Raw genomic sequence first — 19,034 nt, 5'->3', positions numbered from 1 at the left:
AACGCGCACAACCCTTCGCCTTTTGCTCGGTACTCTGCTATTTCTGCTGCACTCTGACGTACTATACGGGAAAGCGACTTGATTTACTCTGTAAGCAAATTTACTGAAGAGTAGTCGAGGGCAACAAAGGGTACCACCCCACCGAAGTTGTGTTTGAGGACGTGAACTTTAGCATATTTCGCATTCCTTTTGATAAACTTCTTGATACAACGCAATTTAGTCAGAGTAAAAACGAAGACAAAAAGCAGAAACATGGGTATATTGTGAAGTGAGAACAACACTGAGCAGTAATAGGCTTCAACTTCAAGCTACTACTGACATTTGTTCGTAGCAGCATCCTGTTATAGCAAGGTATTATGGAGTCCTTGCGCAATGACTGAAACGGTCACTTATGTCACTAGTTGTGAATCACTCAAAGGTTCTATTAAATGATGACAAGGTCTCTTGAAGTGGTTTTGAACAATAGTTATTTTATAGTTAATACCGCAGAGGCTAGCGTACACTTTTACGTATTTTTTTTTATTGCGGTTCTAGCCGGCCGCCCGTAAAGATAAGTCACTTCGCATTTACTATTGTATAGCAGTAACCAATTGATAGGCTCGCTATTTATTTGAGAAATCTTGACAATGCTAAATTTTACAGGCCTTCAAATATTAGATGCTGCTGCCAGCTATTTTCAATGCGAATTCGAATTTGGCCTTCGGCGACAGGCTTCTTTTCTCTCCTTTCCGATTTTCTTGCGATGGCAGACGAGACTTGAATGCACGCCACTTCCGGTTTACGGATGCGCGGGCTAATTTGAAATTTAAACAGACCACACTTCGCTGGCTGGTTGGTTGGGATGGACCTGTCGTCTTTTCTTTTGATAATTAGCTTCTTTTATCGACGCCGACAGAAGCAATAGCGCTCGGGGCGCTGTTGTGTGAGTTTCGTGGACGGCCGTCGCTGCATAACGCAAAGCTTCTTCCAACGTCCAATTGAATAAAAGCAAAGCGAGCTAGTTCCAGCTATTTACTCATAAAAAATAACAGTATAATAATAACTTTTTTATTCACACCACTTATATAGTATTTATGTACTGCAGCAGGATGGTCTTGCATGGAGTAAAGATTTTTTTGCTTGAGGCAAATTTCATCAACATCAGTGCTCCACTACAAAATCGAGACCGGTGAAGTTGTTCCTATCGATAGAACTAATTAACGTACCGTAATTCTAAATATGAGGAACTTGCAAATCATCGTATCCACGAAAAAAATCAAGTCTTTTTTTTATAAAGCCTAATTGTTGATTTGGCCTTTTCTTGATTTACTTTTACCTTGTATATATTAAGAAGTTTTCCAATGCTTGAGTAATGGAAAGTCGTCGAACAACGGTCTGCTGAGTAGCCCCTGGTGGCATTGAATGTTTAGACCAGCAGTCGTCGTCTACGTTCGATGCCACGTAGCATCATATCGCCTCCCTGACCGCCGACATGTTTTCGACTACTTCGTAGAAAAACAACAATGTTAAATATACATATTATTCTGTTCTGATCCTTGTGAGTAGCAGTGATTCGGACGAAATTGTGGCGTATACATTGCGTTGTGGCTGCGTCGATGAGAGATCACGAATGGTATCGAATGGCTCTGCTCGGTTAAACATCAACGCCATTTCACCGATGGGCAAGTATTCAGCTATCCTTCAGGACTTCAGTTATTGATGATGATCAGAAAATCTTTTTGTATTTATGCTAGCGGATCGTTGAAACGGTACTGGGAAACCACAAGCAATGCTACGCCAAGCTCTGTTAACGTCGAATTTTAATTTAACTAAAGTGCGAGCTGTAACTCCTCGATCTCGATATTCTAATGATACACTTTAACGAAACGGATCTAAGATGCAGCCGAGTAAATTAGCTATAATACATACGGACGTCTGTATTCGGGTAATGATTTTGAGGCTAACTGATCGTATTTTCTATTATTTTCGTATTCGAAGTTTCTTCAGCCAGCTTAGTGATGAAACAACCGGTAACACTGGGCGACCCTTCTACCGATGAAGGCGCCGGTAAGTTTAATCACGACAGGCAGATGCATTTGTTTCTATATAGAAACACTACTGGTATAGTGTTTTCTCTTGAACTCGGCCCGCCTCTCCATAGTTTCCACTTGGCCACTTGACAACTACTGACATCTTTTTATTACATTTACCCTATTCATATTCTTTACATGTGCGTTAATTTCCATCGCTAAGCGAAGATACTGCATTTTACAAAGATCAGTTTGACTTTATCGTTGATGGAGATAGAAGACGCGGAGCTGGCGTGTTGCTGTGTTACAGAAATAAACAGTATTGATTACTATTACATACCAGTCGTATTTGTTTTTTGCGCAGTTCAAGTCCAGTGGAACACTGGGCCGCTAGACATTTTAAGCTCGGAAAAGGTGTGTGCCTCACCGGAAAAGAAAGCTTCACCCAAATTACAAAACATCTCGAAGATTGCCGATAAAGCTGAAACGCTGGTAACGGCTGTAAACAGGAATCATGGAAACGGTCCAATGACTGCCAAAAAAAAAAATTGTTGTACTCTTCAGTGAATCAGCCTGAACGAAGTAAGGAATTATTATCACGAACGTTAGCGCGCAGCTATAAAAACAAATTCTCACATATTTACAATTTATTACACTTGCCATACATTTAGGTCTAACTATGGTCACTGTGTTGAAGGAGGAAATTATATGCTTATATATTGCCGCCGTCGCTCATCGCCCTTAGACCTGTAATATGGTTTCTTGCAAAAAGTTCACGTGGCGCCCAGCACAGCGAGTTTGTCAACGTTTTTAAAACGTTGCTGTTCCTATTCCTGCTAATACAGGCAGAAGATTTTGACGGACCTTGTTCTCTCTTCAGTCCTTCAACTATTTCAGTTCCATTCGCACCGGTTTCTCAGGGAGACAGTTCCTTAACCTCAAATCGAACTTCCCTGCTTCACTACTTGCATCAGTCAGGTGATTAGTCTCTACGCTGTAGTCCATATCGCTCGTAGATTTGATGCCTTCTGTGTGCTTCATAACCTCGCCTCTGCTCAAAGCGTGTCGCTTGGCATTCGTCCGCTCGTTTTGCCGAGAGACAGTTCAGTATCGAAATATCGGAGCGCGTCTCAGCTGCAAGCTACGGCTTCTCGTCGTTGTCGTCATCGTTAGCGACCACGGGACTTCATAGTTGAACTAAATGCAGTCCTGCTTCATAAGTGATTCAGGAAGATCTCGACCCGCACCGTTGATTTGCATTCAGCCTGTGGCTTTGCCTATCGGTCATCATTTCTTCCAGTAAACTTAATTGCTCATTCGCTACCCTATTACTCTGCTTATATTATCCCTGTTGGTGTCCTAAGACCATTACCAGTATTATTGCCGATGCGCTAGCGCTACCGTAGCCTTAGTGCCTGCTCACAAGCCAGAAGATACAGTCATGCGAAGTCATGCGCGCACGGCGACGTTAGCACCCACGCTACTTCAGCCACTAAGGGACTGGAGAACTCTCATCGCCTGCCACTTCAGACTAGGCCTGTGATAGGATACTTATTCTCAAGGCTCGTAAGAGATCTCTAGGAACCTGAGCCTTCGGTGAGCTCCTTAGCTTTCTCATTTTGACCGGCAAGTTGGGGGCGCTCAATTGCATCTCTCTGTGACGCGGATATTTATTTCGAGGTTCAGACTGCAGCGAATACTGATTGCGTTTGAAATCCACGCCTTAATGCCATTGCCGTACAGCCTTTTGTAAGGCGTTTTTTAAAACTAGATTTATGGAAGTGACTGCCGAGCCGTGTGGTTCTATGCATATTTAAGGGAAGTCCGTACAAGCAAACCTGAGTAAAGCTATCTGAGCAGGCCCGGTTTGTTAACTTTGATACCGCGTTGATTGAAAGAGCGAATATACTTTGTACTGTAGTCACATTATACCGCGCAGTCGTAAGGCGCGTCTAGACACAAGAGTAACACAGTTGACGAAATCAGTGTAGCTTTATTGACTGTGATAATCAGCCAAGTTAGCCGGAGTGCTTTAATAGTTTTTTTTTTTTTGTTCTATTGTATTATTGCAACTGTATTATATCAGTGTAACTCTAATTGGGTTTATGAAGCAGAATGGTGCGTTTCCGCAGCATCTAAAAGTAAAATTTGGCAAAATTATTGAGGGTAAATCGAAGTATATTTAGGTGCCCAGCTAATCTGTGCCGTACTCCAGCCACAGTATACTAGAATACAGTGCACATACACTGCAAACTGTAAAAACAATTATTATTATTATTATTACTGAATAATAAGCCCCGATTCTTTTGCTCGAGTAACGCTTACTAATTTTGTATAAAGAACAAAGGTCTTCTATTTGAAAACAACGAAGAATCATGGGGCTAGGAATAATTTAGATAGCGAGCTTTCGCCGATGAGTAAATACGGCAAAAATCGTATGAAAGTAGATACCCATTTTATTTAATTAAATAATTAGATAAATTTCCAACAAGCTCGTATTTCGGTACTGGCAACAAGATGTATTCAGTTATTTCCATTGGGGATATAGAAGGTACGAATACTATAAGTAATAAGTCTTATTGACCAATATAGAATATTAGTGGGTTTCCTTCAAATCTGTGCGACCGTAGCTAACAAATCCTCAGAAATCGGCCCAGCTAGAGAACGAAATTTCAAGGGAATCTACTAGTGTAAACACTTCTCCTCGCTCAAACGAGTTTAGGCATTATTATGCTGCGATGCATGCCCACGTAAAGTTCTGCCTTACTGATCCTTCTGTAAATCAGATCAAATTTTTTGTATGACATCCTATAATAAAGAATATATTATTTTATAAATGAAATGCAAGGGTACATTTTATATTCAAAGCAGACAATCGCGCAAATACTGAACTTATACCATTCTGTCATCGCATAGTTTCACTCTCAGTAAGCGTAAATGCAAATGCGAGCGACCTGACTGGAGTTCGTAATGAAAAACGTGTACCCGGCGGAGGATTCTGTTGACAATGGTTCATTTTTTCTCGCTATCTTTGCCGAACAAAAGGGGTGAATGACTAAGACCGAGAGCTAACAGGGTGACTAGATTTTGTTCTAGTCAATGGTAATTGAGAAGGAATGAGATCTTGTGGGTATATCTAGGCCCACTAGAGCTTCTATAATAGGTATCCCTGGGGTTCGCTAGCCATCCTCGCCTCTGCTCCTACTCATGCCTTTTCGTCGGCTATAGTCTTATCGAAGTTACCATTAATTCGGCCTAAGAATAAGGGAATAGACGAAGAGTTGCCTCTGTGCTCTTAGTGCCGGAAGCCAGGGGATTAGATGGGGTGGGGTGGTAACACTGATGCGTGGAGTGTGTAAGTGGGGTGTATGCAGACCTCCTGTCTTTGTGGTCAGGGTCTTCAGGCCTCACAATGCTCGAGAGTTGCAGTAACACGGGGCTATAGAGTAAATCTTAAGCGAATAGAGTAAAGAATGAGGTGCTTGGCACACGAAAGGTGGAAAGCAAAAGATAGGGACGAGATACGGATGTGTCGATTAAACGGCAAACAGCGTGCTCTATCCAACGTCGCGGGCATCACTTATCAGAAAGCCTATGCAGCTTATACAGCTGAATGCTTTTGAAGGCATGTTCCTGCTGCTACGAGCAAGATGAGGCGTAATGAGACGTAAGCGATTTCCAAAGGAATCTTGCTGTAATGCTATATAATAGCGTTACCAGTATGCAGAGTATATATATATATATATATATTAGAATTGATAACAGAACAGATGTGTGTGGTCTGCTTAAGTATTGATAATTCTTTGGGTAACGAAGATCCCCGGCCACCATTTGGTGTTTGTCCTTATTTAGGAAAATCCTATTCCTTGAAGAAGACCCAGTCGTGGTACATTTAGATTCGCGACCGTGTCATTTAGTAATTTAAACATTATGCTTAGATTACTAAATGATTAAATATTACGAGGTGAAATTTCGAAGAAGCAGGTTTTCAATGCAGAATTCAAAAACAGGGTTTACATGCGTTATCTAGCGAGTCCTTCTATGCAAAACTTGCGTGGTTAGGTCAGTTTTAATTATTTTTGCCTTGTTGTTAATAGCATGCAACTTAGTCCTTGAAATAATTAGCCGACAGCGGCTGTTCATGTTACAGGTATTATTTCTGGTTGGAAGAAAAAGCTCTAGATTAGATATTGTTTGTTTCCATTCCAATAGCCTTTTTGCCGCTTCTTTAGCTCGGCTATCAAGTGTCTCAATACTATATTACACTCGCACATCCAAGAACCGGTCCCACCTCGCGTGTATGTGCTTTTTCTGTCTAAAATTTAAAAACGGCCTTTGTAGTTCCGCCAAGCTCCAGAGGGGAGGTTTCTTGGAACAAGACGTTTATGCCGGTTCGCGGCTCAGCCAGCCTCCGTCTCGTTTTAACTTGGGAGTCTTTTTCCACGCACATCTACCGCTAGGACAAATGTGTGGAGTTCATTCAACACGTCGTCCAGACGTGATGACGGCTCCGCTTTGGTCGTCCGGCACGCTCAAGGGATCTTCGCTTCGTCTCGCCTCCGCGTAGGCCTTCTTCGCGGCCATGACTATCACTACTAGCGACCTTTCTGCACGCTTTCAACAACTATTGGCTCTTCCTCGGTTTCTTTTTGTACTGAGCGACTAGGCTGACGACCAACCTTTCTCTCGGTGGAACCTCGGTGTTCTTTTGGTGTCTTTCCTAAAAACATCGAGGTGATCACAGCTCGTTAGGAGTCGCACAACTGTCCGTTTTCGTCGGGCCGCAGGGCTCGGAAGTAACTGGACCAACAGCACTGTCCGCTTCTACGCTGCTCATCGAGAGGCGCATTCGAAGCGCAGCCCTAGACGTAATCCAAGGGCGAAGGAGATTTTAAGGCAAAGCTCCGAGGAGGTAAAAAGTCTGAGGCGGACATTTGTTCAGACGTCTGACTCCGTCCTCTGCCGGTCCTCAGGTTTCCGGTCAACTGGGAACGCAGACCTCATAGGGCTGAGCAGTGTGTGAACGTGTCTGAAGCCCGATGAGGCAGCGGGAGCAGGGCATCGGCCTAGCTGGCCATGAAGAGCAGATGGTCTTCGTGACATGTCTTCCCTTATGTTCGGCCAGAAAGCAACAGGGACTAACCATTCGAACGAAGGAAGTTACACGTCTGGAAAAATTGAGACAAAACACAAACGCTCCCCGCACCACGTATTATAGGAGGGCAATTCGAACAAGACTGGTAGCACAAGGAGACAATTGGTCAGTAGATAAGTTACTGCAGCCTGCTGCTAGTAATGCTGTAGCATTCATAACATTACTCCTTCATGGGAACACTGAATCAACATGAATAATTAGACATTATTATTAACAATTTGAGATGGGAAAACGAGTACAGTAAAGATGGTGTGCCGGCCCGCGAACAACTTACATGATCCCCTGCTGGAAAAACGCATACCGTACAGCCGTACGCTACGCCATTTTTTTTGTCCTGGATTACATATGATGAAACAAAGATGTCTACCTCAATTATCACCATTTACCGCTTTAATGCTCCTCTCTCATTGCGAGCAACATTATTACCCTATTTCGGTGGTGTTCAGCTCCCCCATCTAGGTTCTCCTATTCCCAGTGTGTGTGAAACCTAAGTGGATGGTGAATTAGCATTCATAATAACCCGATCGACGCTAGCTTAAGCCGCTGAGAGGTCTCACAGAATTGTAACTCATCTGCCATTCGGGTTAGCTGCGTGTGACTGGCCTTTGAATTGAATTGAATTTATTTGATTCTTTCACTGTACAAACGTCTGTATGTCTCTATTTCTCTCCTCACCTCTTTCTCCCTTCTCTCTTCGCGTATCCGAGCATAATCGAATCTTTCAAGCTGAGTTTTCGTGTGTCGGCAATGCCGGTACGGCTTTCTTTGGCCTGCCCCAGTGAGCCATCTTCTCAACGAAATACTTCAAGGCAAACCAGGTCGGTCGCGACTTGGACACGGAAAATATTTGCATATTATCCCTGGTGCGTTCTTTTTTCGGCTTCTGCTAGAACCGGTGGCGGCGAACGCATATGCTCCTTTTGCTCCTCTTCTTCCGGGACGAAGAGTGCTGCTCAAACCCTCTGATTTCGACCCCCGGCTTCCCACCTGATTTAGGTAGCCTTCCCTACCCCGAAAAGAGGATATCCCGCCTCGCTCATTCGTAAAAACGAATCTCCTTAACCCCCTTCAGCCAGCTAGCAGCAGCTCCAAACGGTTCACTATGGAAGTCCCAAGGTTTCTCGGCCCCAGGCGACCGCGACTGTAGCTTTGGCGCGGAATTTTTGAATTCTCAGGAGGAATGACGATAGATATCGCCATCATCAACATATCGCCCATCGAAGCCCGCTACAACCGTCGTCTTCAAAGAGAAGAGGCTCTCCTTCTTTTCGCAAAACAGCAAAGGCGAAACGGGAACGCAAACGAGGGAAGGGGCGGAAAACGAAAGAATTCAGGACGCGCCACTGTGAGTGAAAGCTGTACTCAGATTTTCCGCGCCAACGATCGCGTCTCTGAGATTCTAATGTGGATATATCTGCAGAGTACATATATACCAGTCTATGCACAGGCATTTATAGATGAAAAAATTGACTTTTTTTTCTATGGCCACCTTACAGACTGGCCTAAGTAGAGAGCTAGAGCGAGCCTTGTCATTTGCTATGATGCATTTTATTGGTTATCTATGTCCCCACGATGCTGCATTGCTAACGTGTTTGCCGGCTAAGTGAAGTGGGATGGAAATGTTCTAGGTTCGAATCTGGGCGTTGACATGCCTTCAGTAAAAATTTGAAATATGATGAATACAGCGATAATCTTGTTTCCTGCTCGACATACTCAGATTGCATTCAGGAACATATACCACTTAACCACAATTTACATACAGGAACACTGCTACCGCGGACGACGTGGGCAAGTTGGCTAGTGCGTATGTCTGTGAGATCGTTGTCTTACTAACCATGAATATCCAGTCATTACTAAACGAACTAAACGAAGCGTTAACAAATGATTATTGTGGTATATGGTTGCGACTGTCGTGATTCAGCCGTTTAATGGGTCTGTTTGAGGAAGCCATGTTGCCTAACGCAATAAAACCCACTTTAGTCTTGCTATACCAAAGAGGTGATTGGAAGGATTTGCTCACAAAATAATAGTAGCTAAAGGCGTTAGAAAAATGATATTTCTATAGGAGGTATCTACTATATATATAGTATAGGAGACGATTACAGATAACGACGATATTAAAGCAGAAAGACGAGCAACCTGTCATGATCGTCGTCGTCATGGTCCACCATTGTAAGCTACTGATGCCTGTTAAGGCCGCTTAGTTCGTATGGCATTCGTCGGCTTATGCGTACGGCGTTTCGCAGCCCACTTCTTCCCTATAAACAACAGTGTTTAGGCGGTAGGAAGGAAACAGCAGCAAATAGCCCCCGGCACTGAAGGCGACGTCTACCTCCACCTCGTTTTCCGCTGTCACTGTTGCCTCTTGCTATGGCTGAATAAAGCCAACGATATTGAGGCGTCACGGATCTTCTATCCGGCGCAAAGCTAGCACAAACAAGATTTGCGAGGTGTCTTTGCAACGGTCAGAGCAACCCCTACGCAAGGCGACTGATCGATTTAGGCTATGTTTATATGTATGGATATTATGGCATCGACTAAACTGGTCTAAGCAAATACGAACACATCCGATTTGACAGCTGGAGAGACAGTTTGGATAACCATAAGAAGAATAAGTTATTCTTGTGTAAAGCTAAGAAGACCATTGTTTCTGACAAATTCGAAATCAGTAAATGTAAGAAAGTGTAGAAGACCGCCATTGAGATGATTTTATGCAAACAACAAAACCATTATACAACGTAAATCATATGTAGGTACGCTAGAAAGCTAATAAGTTGGGGGATTCGCTGGACGGCGTCCAAGTGCCTTTCGGAATAAGTTGTCTTGCTTAGAGATCTCTCTCAGAAAGGACTCCAGAAATTCTTCTGTCATTCCCGTGTGCATCTTCGACGATTTAAGGTGCCTAATACGAGATTTCCACGTTTGCATATAGGTTAGTTACTAACAATACTACTTCGTTTGGAGCTGTTCTATTTATTTGCTTTTATCTAAACCTCACGCTTAGTATTAAAGGTTTGTTAAAGGACTAATACAGCACATAACGAACAATAGACTTAATAAGATCCTTATTAGCCGGTGAGATGTAATGGTCTCGTAAGCGATTTCCATAGTATGACACATACGCCCAAGGTGGAACATGTGAACTTGGGATTTTCCTCTGGGAGTTGTTTCAAAAGCTGTATATAAACAAAAACAGATTTTTAGTTTTTCAGAACAGAATTTCTAGCATATGTAAACAGTTGTCTACGGACGACCATATCTACTCCACTCACCACGATTAAAGCATTAATTCCTTTTTTAATAACATTTTTTTTTGGTTCCTAAGAAACAGTAAGCGTACGTCTAACGTTATATTATTGAGCGACAAACAAATTTACCGTAATATCAAACTCAGGCCTTCCGTTTGCTCGACAGTTGGGCGGGTAACGAAGTAATGGTGTACAACCCTGCTGGAGTTTTGTAGATAAAAGCTTCAACCGCGTTTCTTGTACGGTCAGTGGCAGTTCTTTTGTCCCAAATTCTCCGAAAAAAAAACTCATTGCAAGCTCAAAGTATTTGTACTGGCGGTGCGTACAAGGTCTGCAGTCCGAAAACATAACGGTAATCGACACTGAAGGCCATCAAAAACCGGCGGAATGTGCCGTTGCACGATGAGAAGTTTTTAGGCAGTTTTCACTCTCGTGTTGTCCTGTTCGGCTGCAGCCATGAAGCTTTTTGGGCCGATGCTACGATTCTATGTTAAACTCAAGGGCGCTTGCTAGACGTCTGTAGGCTGAGCGACGAAAAGGCCTAGAAGAGGAGAGACACCTTTGTCGGCCAGGTCGCAGCATGTCGATTTTCAATCCAGAATATTTGATTACTTCGTATGCTTTGCGTAGCTCATAGCATCGTCACTTCTAAAAAAAATATTAATTAGCAAAATGAATATTGTTGTTTATGTACTTTTTCCGAGAAGCACTCGCAGACAGCTGTGTATATGTGATTTGTTTTCCGTGTTAATTTATCGATAAAACGTTTAGCCAAGGTCTGTGTGCTAAGGTAAAACCTATCTAACCATGCATACTCAGACACGTTTTGTATTACTGACTCAAGTTAGTTTGAAATATTAGTCTTCTAGCGATGGAGTTTGAGAAACCAGTACCTAGAACTACCACTTTGAACAGCCCGGTCACGCTATTACATATTTACACGATAATTAAACAAACCTAAGCACGCTCGAGTCACAAAACACAGAAAATGATAATATTAACAAACCACCGTCAGAATTTGGCGTCTAACGGTCGACATCCAATGTTTGTTCTCCCCCCTTTTATCTTACCCCTCCCTGTTTGCCCTTCTTTTCAGGTATCCCGTGGGTCTTCTAGATGTACGCGATCAATAAACCTTCAAAACCACTACTAGATGGCCCACATACTATCAAAATAGGAAAAATGTTTGCGTCAGGACGGTCCTTATGCTGGATCGCCGTCGAGTCCACTTCAGTCGCATCGTGTGCGACGACAACTAATTTGGATATCTCCATCGGAGTTGACACCTCTCTCAGTGCGGTCTTCTGGCACACCCGTGGTACGCGGTCTCCCCTGAGACCTTTAATTAATATTGATGCCCACCGAGTAGGCACAATTCAGGTAGCGGTGAGTGAGAACCTTTGCTTCTGAATGTACTCTTCGCAGAGCCTTAAATACCCACCGAACGTTACAGAGTATGTTTATTCGGTATATACAAATTACTGAAAGATAAACAGTTGATGGCGCAAGTGCCCCTATCATGAGCACTGCTCACCTTCTATGCGCGTTTTTCAGTCGAAGCTATTAGGCTGATCGACAAAAAATGGACTGGCTAATTTTTTTCTAACTTTTTTATTTCTATTAAAATAAGAAGACAGAATAAATTCAACTAGAACTTTTTTTTTTGGATATCGGAAAGGCCAATTAACTCTCGTTATCGTATGTGATACTAAAAATAATTTGCTGTTAATATAGGTTAGATTTCATATTGACAGTAATTATTTGTCGAGATTTTACAAGAAATAACTAATAATAATGAAAGTAACTTAGTACTGATCGAAATGGCGCTGTTGCACAAGTTTCTGTATATTAGTTTTATACGTATAGCAAACAAATTAAGCATACATTCATTATATTATATACAAACAATATTAGCATACATTCAGATACAAATGACGCGCTGATATTAAAGACGGAAAATGGGCATCTGCTCAGTCATAAGCTTCATAGCAAATGGATTTGGTTAATCTCTACGATTAATAAGCCAGGTCAAATCCTCTCATGGATTCTTCATGGGAACTGCATGGGTTCAGAAACATGATTAACCATTTGATTTGTTTAGGCATGAAAACAGATACACAGATTACAATCTAGGTATTATGGGTATATAATGTAGTTTGCAACAGTTGACAAACTAGAACCTCTACTTCACAAGTTTAAGTTATGCGGGTTAGCTCTTATTCTTAAGTATAACGATATTTATTTGCCAACAGTTAGCGATACTGTGACTACGTGCCATGTATGTAGTTGAGAACCCGCATCGTTCATGTCGGAAGCTTTAATTGTGGTGCGTATCGCATTAATCCTTGAATGTGAATGAATATGGAGTCAATCGTTTACCACGATAACTTGTCAGCATTTGGGTAGTCTATAAGTTTATACTCAATACTCTGACCCATCTTTCATCACTTACGAGCGAAAAATTTCTTCTGGAAAAAAAGCTTCCGGATTTCAGAGTAACCTCTTAGTTTAGGTGACGCATATATGGCGATCGAGCATGTAGTCTAAGTATGAATACGTAATATTTGTTCTATGGGAATTCCGTTGAAAATCAATAGTACATAAAGCAAAGCACTGGATCCCAGTTTCACTGTTGCCGGTAGTTCGAACTTTAATAAGAGAAAAAATACAGCATGTCACGAAAATGGGCTCGGTTCAGGCCTAAAGCTATCGTCATTTGTCGTGTTCATACAGGACACGATAATGCGGGCTCATCGACATCTATCGAATTGCGGTTGGCAGGCTGAAGTGAAAAGGGAACGAAGCAGTATGGATTCGTATCTTTCTACCTACGGCATGGGTTGCTTTTGCCGGTTCGTCGTCGATCCGGTTAATGTGGGATTTGTTCTTGGCTAGCTAATGTTCAAGGCTTACTGATGTTATGTTGGAAGCAAGCCATACGCTTGTAACCGACAGGGATTTATCTTAAGCTCCGGAACAGATGGGACAGTAATCATAAAATACAATTCCTCCCTTATTTGTTGTCCATAACAGCGGATATCGAAACCATTACTAGTCGCGTATTATATACAGATATATAAACGGGTGGGCGAACGTGACGTTCCCATGGCACATGGCAAAGGAATACTAGATTAGAATATTAGCATTAGTCATTGTCTAGCCATAGAGATTAGAAGTTCTGCATTTTTCTTAACCGAAGCATCATAAAAATTGTGACCTACACGGTCCTCGATATATCTCTGTGTGTCTTCCATTAATATTTTCTTATACTTTAAAAGAAAACGATTATTTCACTTAAAATATTGTCAAAGATTATTTTTTCACTCGGGCTTAAGCGATTCCTATGAGCATTTTCATGTTTAATTACTCGTCAAGCCAATTGACCGCATTAAGTATCCACTGCCTTGCTTAAATGGCAGATTTGACTATTAATCTGGTATGTTTATGTAAGCAAAATTTGACATAATCAACACTACCCTTTTCACGTTCCGTTTAAATTCCGTCTTAGCAAAAGCAGTGCAGTCCGATGCTGCGTTGTACCTCTGCTATTATAAATTTTTTTTAATGAATTGAAATCACTCTACGCTCGTGGCTTCCGCCCGACCTCAAGAAGAATGATAACACCTGAAACCATATGCTTTCCACCATTTACTTGTTCTAAATTTAACTTGCAGATGACAATGGCGGGGCCGTTATGATTATAGCTAAACGAAAACTTTCTGCTTTCTACTTGAAAGTTCATAGCTTCTCAGCTTCGTAAAGAGACCTTGTCGTCCGTGTACTTCTTTGGACACTACCGGCTACCAGTAGCGACCACATACTTAAGATAAAAAGCATCTTAATGATTTTACGACCTTGCTGATGCGTTGGTGTTCCTGTAGCTGACGCGGAATAACCATTTCAGTCCTGCTAGTGCCAGTGATGTTAGAATGGGGGCACGGTGTTAGAGCGCATTAAGGATTCAGTCCTCGTTTCGCCCATTAACAACTTCTACATACCTTTGAGAGGGAACAGCTTCCAGCTCAAAGCCTCCCCAGCACGCGGCGTCAGTCCCGAAGTCTATCTCTGGCCGGTAGATGGATATTCACCGTTTCTATATTAAGTGTATGAGTGCCTCCAAATTCGACATTAGTAGCACACTGGGTACTAGTAGATTACGCTAAATGGCTGTTCAGAGCTGGCTTTAATAGGTGCTTAGTATTATAGAGTATATATTAGCATACAGTAAACAGAGTAGTAATTCCAAGGATTTTTGAATATTACTATTAGAGAAATCTCAATAGTTGATGGAAAAATTCAAGTGCGATATCAGCGAGAGTTGGTAATCAATAGAAAAGCCCAAAGTATTCTACTCCAGCGGACGGTTTCCAGCAGTGGCGTTCCTACTTGTAAGCATTGCTTTATTTACATACATAGGCCATCTTCACTCGCCACGCCTAAGCGCCAATTTATTCTCAGTTAATTACGATCCGCTTTTAGCTATGACAGGCTTGTTTTGTTTGCATATTTACAATGTCGTATTTAGCAAGCCACGCACACGGAAGAAGGCATGCCATTAGAGCCATGCACGTTTTGTTACCACACCAGGTACGATCGTGATCATACTGGCTGCTGAAAGCGACCGGAAACTTGGCCGGAAACGTTGAATCCTTTCCGGGGCTAGTTCCGGTGGCCGCGATTCATCGCCGGGCCATTGCGCGAACTGGATAGCTGGTAGCGGGTTTAGTCAGCTTGTTGCTTTGGCTTAAGTATAATTAGAAAGAACCTATTCGCCAGACGTGTAAAATTAATTTACAGAAACCTATGCGACAGCGCCGTTTTGGTCAACTTTTAAAGCTTGTTATTATTTTTGTTATTATCAGTTAATTGTCAAGGAGTCTTGAGTAAAAACAGCTTATGTCGATCTTCGTGATGCTTCACGAAACTTAGAACACGTAAGGCGGTTAAGGTGCGAAACGGCTAATCAACACTTAGGTCCGTACTGGACACCAGCCGTCTGATCAATGATGATCAACTGAACGTGAAACACAACACATGTATTTAAGCATCTTCTGCCAATCTTTATTGGAGTGTGATTTATATATACAAACATGTTTTTTTGTAGTTAGCTAATGATATTCGCGGTCTAGTATGCTCCGATACGTTCAGCGTATAATCATTTTTGAATGTCAGTTATTCAAGCAACGTGCACCACGTATTTTCTTGCGTATCTTCGTTGACGAATCAATTCCATGATGTTTACAAAAATTACTTTTTAAAAAAAATGTTTTAATTATCTGGCGCGTTTTAAATGTGCAGGACCAACTTGTTGTAGGGAATATTTACGAATCGTTTGTAAGGCCAGTAGGACAAAAGACTTAAGGCTAAAGTGGCCTTGCCGCATTTTTGTTCACAGCACCACTGGTGTGTTTACAATGAGTACGAGGTTAAGGGCCAATATCAAACAAAGGTTTGCTGTTTTGCGCTCAATTATTTGCTAACCTCGGCATAGCTAAGAACCAACGGTGACCAGGGAAATGTTGACTCATCCGCATTAGCTATATCACACTTCTTTCTCATCACTATTATTTCGATCATGATGGTCGTTATTATATACCAAAGCGTCTCCATTAGGACCAAAACTAGCAAGAGGCCGTGGCAGCTAACGAGGTCAAGGGTCTGTTGGTTGAAGGGTGCGAGTTATAGGTCCATGACGGGTCGTTAGGACAGAAACGCTCTGGCGTCTGCTCTATTGCTGGTAGCAATGGCGATAATACAGAAGTAGCCGTTCTGGTCGGCGGCATCCTAGATGCTAGATGGGTAAGCGATTGTAGGAAAAAACGCCTCGAGAGAAAAGACACTTTACTTCGCTTATGCTGTTCCCTACCCCCTGTCAAACTTCAACCCTTTCCCACAGCCGCCTGTCTGCGAAATATATGCCGTAATTATGAGCAGCTTCCCATGCAGCGGTTGGCTTGGGTCGTCCGCTGAGGTTCTTGAGGACGCTCTAGTGCTTTCTTTCAATAAGCGCATTTCCCCATATTTGACCCTCTCTGGTGGTTAAGGCGTCTTCGTATGCTGGTAGTGGAGGTGCCAATCAAGCTTGCATATTTAAGGGTACAATATATCTCTGGTCAATAAATTCTCCTAGGCTCATTCTATAACCGAACACACGTATGGAAGTTTGGTCGGGTACCGTCATTCTTACGTACTTTACATAGGCATCGTTTAGAATAACATTCGCTTATTTGTTTACCTCTAGACATGATGATCGTGGAGCAGTTTAAAGCCGAGCGCACCTGTCCGCGGCCAAGCGCACCTGGCAATGCATCACTGGGATTGCCAGATATTATCCACGACGGGCTCTATATATGTTAGCTGATACACTGTCCCTTCGTTTTAAATAAATAGGTTAGGTATTGAGTTTTTATAGGTGGACTGGTTTTTAGATTATATGCTCGATTGCATTAATTGGATGTCTTATAAATAAGGCATCCAATTAACGCATTGCATTCAGATTTCTGTCATTGCCTGGCTAGAGCGAGCATTTTACAGCGAGTCGGCCACGCTTATTGGACGAGGTGCTCTCATGCTGTGGTAGGTATCCATAGCTTCCGGTAGGCCCAACATGATGCTGCGCTACCCAGACTTTTTCCCGAACAGGGTTCCCGAAGCTGCGTACGGGTCGTACTATTTCCGACCTTAAACGCGACTCTGCATGGGCGCGCAGCAACAAACACCGAGGTCTCCGACGACGCTGACGCAAGTCCTATTGTCGCTATGGTACTCGTACTGATCCTGGTTGCTTCCTTTGCCTAATCGGGCTTTTTCCTTCAGCGGAGGATTCGCAGATCTATTTTCGATGAAGTAAAAGGGAACTGCTCTTGGCACGCATCACAGCTGCGTATTTGCTTTAGCGAAAGGATCTCTAGCGGCGAATAGTTTTCTGTGTACTTGAACCACCTTAATGATAGCTAGAGAATACTAAGGCCCACAAAAGTCCAGGTCGTATTTTGTTAGGCCAAAGCGATTTATATCGTTTAGTGTTGGGTTCGCCAGCTGATGCGCCGCAAATTCCGCGTTGTTGTAAGGGTTCGTCATAACCGAGCTGCCGAGGTGATTGATGGTTTGAGTAGCATTTTCGTTGTTGAGCCAGATAATGCCCACATACTATGGGGTGCTAGACTAGGTGTATAGTGTTGCGCCGCTTGAACTAAATCAGCATAGGAGGTGACCTTCGCCAATGTTCGAAAATTAATGAAAAAGGTTTTTCATCGAATGCTTCCTAAAAACACGGTCAACTCAACATATAGCTTTTCTAACAGACTGCTTAGTAAGCACAAAAACCCAGCGTTAATGTAGCGACGACTCCCTATGCTAATCGCACTGAGCTTAAGCCATTTCACAGTTTTCAGAGTTTACCCGTATGACCTGATCTAGTGATCACTTTGATCACCTTCGTTCTTTGACGAACTTTTCAGCGTATCGCTTTGTCTTAGCTAGACCAAGGGGCGATCCTTACATGATTTTACCCATATCGCCAACTATCTCATCGCTGCCATCAGTTGGAGTGGTTTACCTTTCTCATTGGTTGGCAGGAACGAGCGCTAGTTTCACTCTTATATACGGGGTGTTTATTCATATGAGTATTACATTTAATGTATTACTAATATATATTATAATTTCGTGACCGGCACACCCCGTCGCCGTTTCCAATTATGACATCTCGCACATTTAGATACACGCAAAGTTGGACTTCTAAGTCCCAAATTTTATAGGTTAGTAACGCTTCATCCCATGATCAGAGATCACACTCTATCAATCTTAGCAGCACAGAACCTTAGACTGTTACTCACAGCAGCTTACAATGTTGCCGCCGCCGCCGCTGCTGCTGCGTGATGGTACGTAAACCCAGTGAACGACGAAGTGCGAAGAACGCATCATACATCACCAGGCACAAAAAACCACCTAACGCACAAACATCGTTCGCGCCCGGTTTCTTTCCCCGTCTTTTTCAATCTCTCGCTTGCTCACACATCTACCATTCGTCACAAAAGTAGCAGCATGCCGTATGGGCTAACGGCAACCAGCGTTGAAGCGGCACTGGTCTCCTGTAAGTCCGGTTCGGCTTTTCGGCCCAAACAACACGGCAGTATGAAACGGTACAGCCAACCTTCGTGCTAAGCTTACCACCAGTAAAAGTGCTTACCCCAACACCGACGGAGGTGAAACACAGTACAGCTCACTTTTTGGCGTCATTCGTCAGAGGTGCCACTGTTGCCTCATGGGGCGGAAAGAGTCCGCGCACTGGGTAGCGACCATGTGACGGGGGAAGAGTCGACAGGGGATTGTTGAAGGCTAGGAAGTCCTCTATCGCCTTCTGCGTTCCCCTTTACAAACGGGAAAAAAGAGCATGATAGGAAAAACGGGCCTCCGCCGCGTTACTGCAAGTAGCCTCGATGTTACGGGCGCCTCGGCTGTTGGAAGGGGTGGAGTCACAAATCACAGCCGCATAAAGGGACTACTACCACCATCTTACGTTGGTGGATTCTCGGCGCTGCTGTTGACGATGGAAGAAAAAGCGGCACGCTAATACTTCGTTTGGTTCAGTGCAAGAGATGGAAGGCGAAGTCTGGTCTCTAG

General features: G+C 43.0%; 1 protein-coding gene across 5 annotated transcripts in view; it reads left to right on the top strand.

Moving 5' to 3' along the window:
- Nucleotides 1-1,434: 1,434 nt before the first annotated feature.
- The window catches only part of LOC111269997 (uncharacterized), a 38,283-nt gene continuing 20,683 nt past the window's right edge, over nt 1,435-19,034 (top strand). For 2 of the 5 annotated variants that reach the window (XM_086972333.1, XM_086972332.1), the window contains exons 1-4: nt 1,435-1,661; nt 1,978-2,046; nt 2,374-2,591; nt 11,509-11,730. In XM_086972333.1, coding sequence (XP_086828459.1) covers nt 1,610-1,661; nt 1,978-2,046; nt 2,374-2,576 — 324 coding nt within the window. In that variant the 5' untranslated portion in view covers nt 1,435-1,609 and the 3' untranslated portion in view covers nt 2,577-2,591; nt 11,509-11,730. Of the gene's footprint in view, nt 1,662-1,977; nt 2,047-2,373; nt 2,592-11,508; nt 11,799-19,034 lie in introns of all 5 variants that reach the window. The other 3 variants (XM_086972330.1, XM_086972331.1, XR_015314784.1) reach the window with 2 other exon arrangements.

This window comes from Varroa jacobsoni, unplaced genomic scaffold (genome assembly GCF_002532875.2).
Source record: "Varroa jacobsoni isolate VJ856 unplaced genomic scaffold, vjacob_1.0 scaffold_1428, whole genome shotgun sequence".
NCBI lineage: Eukaryota > Metazoa > Arthropoda > Arachnida > Mesostigmata > Varroidae > Varroa > Varroa jacobsoni.
The sequence above is the reverse complement of the archived record's forward strand: the minus strand, read 5'-3'. Positions and strand labels throughout refer to the sequence as shown.